The following is an 8,092-nucleotide window of genomic DNA, read 5'->3' as shown; positions in this document are numbered from 1 at the left end:
CCACGTGCCACAATTCTCCCGAATTTCTCCGGGTTAAATCCAATGACCCAACTCTGACAGTCAGAAGCAATTTAATGCCCTCTGATAGATGAGAAGCAGGACGGTGATTCAGGGAACTCCAAAGTTGCAGCAATGGGGACACTTTACAGCAGGACTGAGAGACTGAACAGAAATCCAAATGTTGTGGCAGGTGAACCTTTTTAAGATGTTTGTATTGTAACCCTGCATTTAGATGTCTGGGTGTTCCCCTTTATATTCAGGTCTCCTGTTCTGATATTGCCAAAGCCGGTATTTCCAGTTTAGTTGAAATGATTTACCAGGATAATCATGTATTATATATTTTATTTGGGTCTCACCTTTAACATATTAGATAGCATCTCCAACCACTGCCAGTTAATTGGAGCACACTGAGGTCTGTAATAATGGTGTATAATTAATGAAATATTGCTGATTAAGAATAGGGTTCATATTGAAGACATTTCATAGAACCTTGGTGCTATTTCCGTTGCACAGGGATCATCTGAGGCCAGTCAGTGATTCATAAACCCATGTTCTTTCCAAAGAACTCTCTGACCTTACACAGATTATAGTCCTAAATAACCCGATGCCAGAGCTTCCCCCATCAATGTTCAGTACATCTGGTATCATTAATAGCTGTCTTATCAGTACAGTGCAATGTGTGTCCAAGAATCAGACTTATTCCTACAATAATCAGCCAAAACATGAAACCACCTGGCTAATACGGAGTACAGCAGCTCCGCCTTGTGCGGCTGGGACACCTCTGACCCAATAGAGGTATTCAGTCTACTAGACCTCTGAAGGTGCTGTGTGGTATCTGAGACTGAGGTGTTATATGCTGATCCTAAATTTCACTGCATCTGCTGGCCTGCCCTCTTCCCATAGTGCACCCTGCCCTCTTCCCATGGTGCACCCTGCGGCTATCCCCCACTTGCCCTCTTCCCATGGCGCACCCTGCGGCTATCCCCGACTTGCCCTCTTCCCATGGCTATCTCAATATTGGAGGTTAAAGATTTATAGCCGCCCATTAAATTGTTAAATAGTTAAGGAGAAATGAGGAGACAGATTTTGATGTATCACCCCTGAAGAAGCCCACCAATGCGAAACGTGTCGGGTATAATACTTCCAAAAAATACTTCCAAATGCAAGTATTGTGTTTAGGAATCTGATGTATAGTACCAACATCCAGACCCCATGACTGTTTAATGGGCCATGGATGTGCCTTATGGACTGTCTGTAATTATGTATACAAAATGTATCATTGAATACATAATATTAATACATTGAAGCATCTTTAGGCACAAACCCCTATTTTTCCGGTCTTCTCATTTTTTCTTACTTACAGAGGAATATTATTATTATACCGAATTTATATAGCGCCGACATATTACACAGCACTGTACAAAGTCCATAGTCATGTGACTAGCTGTCCCTAGAAGCTCACAATCTAATGTCCCTACCATGGTCATATGTCATTATCACAGTCTAAGGGCAATTTAAGGGGAAGCCAATTACCCTAACTGCATGTTTTTGGAATGTGGGAGGAAACCGGAGTACCCGCAGGAAACCCACACACGGGGAGAACCTGCAAACTCCATGCAGATAATGTCCTGGCCGAGATTCCAACCTGGGACCCAGCGCTGCAAAGGTCAAAGTGCTAAGCCAATAACTAAGCCAATGGGCCATGGCCCAATAACTGAGCACCCGCCATGTCACATTGGGAAAAATGTGAGTTTATGGCCTAGAGGTGGTGGGGGAGGGGGAGTGGTTTTGTTAAGCAGTCTCTGGCTATCCTCTCTTACCTACATTTACTGAACAGGGGCCACAACTGGCAGGGGTGTCAAACTCAAACTAATTTGGCCCCCAGAGGAATCCTAAATATGAATTGCAACTCGCCCACCGCTGCATTGAAATAGCGCCGCTACTACAATTCCCGGCATCACTCGCGTCTATAGACCAGTGGCCTCTCTGTCTATGCGTGGCCCCGCATTGGACTTTTTAATAGACGCAGAAAATTGTAGTAGCGGTGCTATTTCAGTTTCAAGTTTGACCCGCGACTTTGTCTAAGTTTTTTAATTTTAGCCCTCTGTGTATTTGAGTTTGACAGCCCTGACCTAAGGTGACGACCAATACTCCAGAGTAAAAGCTTTTCTTGGCTCTCTTATTATTATTATTATTATTATTATTATTATACAGTATTTATATAGCGCTATCATATTATGCAGCGCTGTACATAGTCCATAGTCGTGTCACTAGCTGTCCCTCAATGGAGCTCACAATCTAATTTCCCTACCATAGTCATATGTGATTAATGTAGTCTAAGGTCAATTGTTAGGGAGAAGCCAATTAACCTAACTGCTGCTGCTCCTCTTACTGATCACATTACTTTTAGCTAAACCTGTGTGTGTAGCACAAAACTAATTTCTTTTGTTTGAGAAATGAATGTTGGTCGCAACAGGGAAAATGAATGAATGTTGAGGGAATATTAATGTCGATAGCAACAGGAAAAACTTTGCATGCAGCAACACGTTATAACAATAGTATTGCGTGTGCTATCACCCGTGCTCATGCTACGTTATTTCTTGTATGTTGCTGTGCTGATACATTCTTAATGGGCCCTAACTCCCTGATTATATGAAAGTGTAGGGATCAGGAAAGCCTGGCCCTACCTGTGTACCTGTTCCTGGTCAGTGAATATTCCATGTAGACATGGCTGCAGCTGATCTCTCCTGGCCTTTATGGCAAAGATCTCTCGATAACAGGAAAACATACAAATCTGAACTCATTATTACGGGAATGATCGGGCAATGATAATCCGAGCTGCTTTATGAGGATTAGTAATGCCCCGCAGTAGTGTTTGGGGATATTACACATGCAGGTTTCTTTATGTTTGACCTCCTGTCCCTCACCCATTGTTTTGTCTCTCTCAGTCCCCCCTTCCTTGCGCTCAGTCGTCAATCCTCTGAACAAGAAGAAGAAAAGGTTACGGATGAAGCAAGGAGGAGTTTCCAGGGCAGCTTCTTCCAAGGTGAGATATTTCTGATATTTGTTGGTTCTTACAATAGCAATCAGCAGACGCTCCTCCTGAGATTTGTAGTTATAGCTAACAGCCCGGTGAGCTTCTGATTGCAAGGAAGAGCGTTAGATCATTGGTCCATTGCAATACCTTGTCATGTGAAATCTGTTCTCACATCCTCTATAAAGCTATTTTATAAACTCTCAGCCATATATATGTGAAGCACAGCCCCACCGGTAATGCACACCAGTAAGGACCCTGCCCCGAAGAGCTTACAATCTAAGAGGTGGGGGAAGTATCACACAATAGGAGGGGGGATATGGGAAGTAGTTGAGGGTTTCAAAAGACAGAAGAAGATGGGTAGGTAAATTTGAAAAAATGGGTTTTGAGTGCTCTTTTAAATGAGCAGAAAGTAGGAGCAAGCTGGATAGGATGAGGAGACCATTCCAGAGAGTCGGGGCAGCTCTAGAAAAATCTTGTATCCATGCGTGTGATGAGGTTATCAGTGAGGAAGTCATTAGTAAGTCATTGGAGGAGTGGAGAGAGCGGCTAGGGGTGAATCTGAGGCGCTTCAAGGGGAACTTCCACCATTACATTAAAATTAGAAAAAATCAGTAATAAAAATGTTTATTTATTATAAAAGCCACACGTATTCTTACCTTTTTCTACTGCTTGGTTGTCTCCACCTCTGCTAGTGTACACCTATAATACCTATCTATGAGGTTGCAATAATACTTTTCATTTATATAGAAAAATTGAAAAAGGGGAGAAGAGTGGCAAGGAAGGTGGGAAAACAGTGGGGGTCACCTCCCTCCATTTTCAACTGACCCTGGCTTTACCTTTCTGTTCTTTTTTTCCTTGCCCCTATGATAACACGCCAGCACATTCCGCATGTGCACCCCCCACCATCATCCCAGACATGTGCACTAAGTGTTATAGCCAGAAATTAATTGTGGCTGGCACATATTACGTTTATATTATGTTAATATTACTGGCATGTATTTTATCATGACACCCTCTGACGGGTGAAGGGATGACATTGGTGATCTAGGGACAGTGGTCCCTGACAAGGGAGGGGTATCAGGCAGCAAGTCCGTCAAACCGTCAGCTCCCTTGTTGGGGGGAAAATGGAGCAGTGCTCAGGTCTAAGTGACTGACAAGGGCCAAATTGGGATACTGGACGATGGGTCAGAGCACCATGGGGCGTTCCTGGTATAGAATCTACTAAAAGGGGTCCAAGAGTCCGGTGTTGGGGTTTTAGATCTTGTAGATGACCTGGGTGCTACCTGGGTAAGTGACGGCAGCAGGGTGCATTATGGGAATACAGGCAGGTGGAGGAAGTTTGACTTGAAGGATCTGCTGATCTTGATTCCGCGTACTACAGGACACCTCCAGTAATCTTGTGTGGTCCATGCCTGGATGGGTCCAATGGGGTCCAACACAATAATAGGCTCAGGGGTTTAATATTTTTGCTGATCTATTAACAGTTGGCTTCCTTTTCAATGGATTGTTTTCAGCTGGTATTGGTTATGCAGTCAGTCTCTGTCGGTTATATTGACCTCTAGATGGTGCTCTGTTTTCATGACTTTGTGACACGCACATAATATTATTATTATTATTATTAATAAACAGGATTTATATAGCGCCAACATATTACGCAGCGCTGTACATTAAATAGGGATTGCAAATGACAGACTAATACAGACAGTGATACAGGAGGAGAGGACCCTGCCCCGAAGAGCTTACAACATACCGCTATATAACAAACAAACATACAATAATATTCAATGAAATGCAGAATATTTGTCACTGATTAAAGTCAATGCTGTTTGTACTGTTCCGCTTCCTGCTGCTGCAACCAGTCAGAGCATAACCGTGTCCTGCCGATGTTCCTCTAAGATCCCGGGTCTTGCCTGATCCGAGCACTCATAATAAATACAGAAAGCGTCCGAGCGGCTCTGAGCTCATGTGATAACTTATTGCAGTGTTATCCCGTGTTATCCCCGGCCTCATTTAGCTGGGCGCACCACCCGGCACATTCCAGTAACCACCGACCTAGTTGGGCCACAAGGGCCAGCCGCCCACCTACAGCTTCTGGGTTGAACACTGTATTGTGTGATTTATATTCCCATTGCACTTATTAAGAATTCCTCCACATGTTTCACACACAAGGCTCTGATTTGTAAGCGGTTTGCTTTCATGTTTCATTTCTTTTCCAGTTCAAGAGGACGCAGAACCCGCTGCGCACATTCAAATACACAAGAGGAAGGAGAGGGGCGCCGAGGCAGAGAGGTGCCAGGAAAGGATCGGAGCGGTCCTAGGATATCGGATCTGACTGAGGTTCTGATGGACATTTTACCAGGAGGAGATAACATGCAATGCTTTGTACAATGAATTGTATACATGGTCTTATGTAAATAAATTATTCTATTTTTGTGAGATCTCAATACTGGCCACAGAATATTTCATGAAATGATTATTACATCTGAATGGTTGCAGTGTTCTGCCCTGGGTGGGAAGAAGCTGTAGGTGGTGGCAGCCCCTATAATGTTACCCAACTCATCATTAACCACCCAAAACCACCCGGGTGGGCACTGAAAGGAGCGCCCAGCTAAGAGGCCTGGAGAGATCACAGCTGATTGGTAACATGCTGGCTGAACATGCGGAGCACATAGGTAGCCATTCACATGTCTATTGATCTCCCAGCACTTGGAGAGAATGCTGACTATGAGCAAAATGCTGATCCAACCAACATCAGCTGCTCCAGTGCATCCAGAGTGTAAAAATCTGACCCTAGACACCATAGAATATAACTATTTGCGGAGTACCTAGATTTCAGTTATTGCTCCCTATTGCATTGTTAGAAGGAGCTGTTTCCAATTCATGCAGATTTGCCCCCAGAACTACATCTGTCAGGAGCTTTTCCCATACGCAAAGTGAGTCAGCAGCCAGGTGATTGGTAGATTCAGGAGCAGCTCGCTCACCTCGGCCTCCCCGTGTTCCTCTCCAAGGCTTTGCTGGAGATGATTCCACTCTTTGGCCCCCCATTGAAGACGCTGAGTGCTGATAAGCCGGTCCTTGCATTCTTCATATCTCCTGCCTGTCCTATCACTGAGGATCTGAAGTGTCCCCTGGCTTCATATTCTGCTTTCTCACCTTGTACCTAGAGCTGGCAATGATCTGCGCAGATAAGATAATGCTCGGCTGTCCTTGGCCCACAGACTCCAATATTGTCCTGATAAGGTGTCGTGTTTACTACACGGATCAAATGGTTTGTTTCACTGGTACCGGTCCAAGATGTGCCTGGTCCTTGTAGTGCTCCCAGAACTGTCCAAACTGTCTAACTACAGTCATGAGAAAAAGAAAGTACACCCTCATTCATTTCTAATGTTTTGTGTATAAGGACATAACATTTTAAAAAAATCATCTGGTCCTTAGAAGGTTAAAAACTTTGGTAAGCCTAACCTCGGATGGGCGCCAACACAAAACACTATTGTGTCAATATTTGTTAACAAAAGCAGTCACAGTGCAGAAGCCGTGTGTGAAGAATTAATTACCCCCTTACCCCTCCCATAGGAATAAAGAGGGGAAGTATCAGCAAGGTGCTGCCTATCAGATGCATTGATTGATCATCAGTCCGTGTGGCTCCCCCTATTGGCAGTTTGCTGGTCTGCAGCATTCAGGTGTGTGATCGTATTCTTACAGCATGTGCAGAATCGTACACTTTATGAAATATATAATCGTTGATCGGTCGCCAATCGCTTGTTTTGCAGCGACAATTATTGCACGTGTGTATGTAGCCATAGGTTTGCAACGTTCTGTCTGAACAAACTGAAGACTTCCGGAACATTTTCCTCTGGGCAGATGAGACCAAAGTGGAGACGTTTGGTGAAAAACAAATCACCTACACATCAGAATTGGAGCACCAAGAATACGGCCGGGTCTGATCCGTCCCGTGTGCATCATTACCAGGGGCAGAGATGGCAGCAGGGTGCATTATGGGATGAAGGCCGGTGACAAAGTATTTGCCCCCAATATTTTGCTGCTGGATACCACTGAACACCCTTAGATGCCGTGCAAGGTTTATATCAGGATGGGTCACGAGGGGGAGCTGCACATTGTCCGGCCGGGGCTGGGGGTGAAGTTTTGGGGTTCTCTGTGCACTAATAGCTGACGAGTTCTGATACAATAAAACACGTTAGTTGTTTAACAGATCTGAAGTATTATAAAGTCATTAGGAGCAGCAGAGCCGTATGAGAGGTGCAGGACCGGTGCCAGAGACGTGGAGAGTCAGTGTGACCGCACATTCACATGTAGTGAACCTTGATTCATTTCACACTGATTACTGATTGTAGATTCCTGCACATCGTATCACCCCAGGTTTATGGTCTAATAAAGACGCCATGACGTTAGAGATCGCTTCTTCAACATTTATTGATCTGATCACTGAAGTCATTGATTTTCAGTTTATTAAACATATCTAATAATAATATAATAATAATAATAATAATCTAATAATAAAATCTTCTATACAATCAGCTGTGTATGAGAATCCTCAAATGGAAAAAAAAGTTACAGAGTATACAAAGCCTGACTGATGGTCGCTTCCATCGATTAAACATATTATAAATCTCTGAACCAAGGTAAGGTAATGCCACCCCCGAATACCGAGGAACATTATGAACCCAGGAGAATGGAAACTTATTGGAAATGCGGTTTTGCAGGTTTAAGGGAATGCCAGCATTGGGAATATTACACAGAGAGATTCATCTTGTAGTAACTAGCTCCACTGAACTCCGTATAAACTGCCATTAAAACTTCCAAAGAAATAACTGGTTCAGTAAGTGTAAGGATAACATCATCAGCAAACCTATAAGATGAGTTTCATTATTGCTTGTTATTCCCTTTATGGACTCATTAGATCCAGGGGTTCCATAGCCAAAGAAAATCTAATAAACATAATAAAAATCTTGTCAGTTTGTACTTCTTTGTGTTATCCGCCTCAACACAATATACAGTTAGGTCCATAAATATCTGGACAGAGACAAGTTTTTTCTA

The 8,092-nt window shown here is 43.6% G+C and overlaps 1 protein-coding gene across 1 annotated transcript in view; it reads left to right on the top strand.

The window, feature by feature from the left end:
- The window catches only part of DDX56 (DEAD-box helicase 56), a 17,007-nt gene extending 11,615 nt beyond the window's left edge, over window positions 1-5,392 (top strand). The window contains exons 10-11 of the mRNA XM_072399156.1: window positions 2,873-3,046; window positions 5,254-5,392. Of these exons, the coding sequence (XP_072255257.1) occupies window positions 2,873-3,046; window positions 5,254-5,355 (276 nt within the window). The 3' untranslated portion in view covers window positions 5,356-5,392. The remainder of the gene's footprint in view (window positions 1-2,872; window positions 3,047-5,253) is intronic.
- Window positions 5,393-8,092: the final 2,700 nt, after the last annotated feature.

This window comes from Pyxicephalus adspersus, chromosome 2 (genome assembly GCF_032062135.1).
Source record: "Pyxicephalus adspersus chromosome 2, UCB_Pads_2.0, whole genome shotgun sequence".
Taxonomy (NCBI): Eukaryota; Metazoa; Chordata; class Amphibia; order Anura; family Pyxicephalidae; genus Pyxicephalus; species Pyxicephalus adspersus.
Note: the sequence above shows the minus strand (reverse complement) of the source record. Positions and strands in the feature narration are given on the sequence as shown.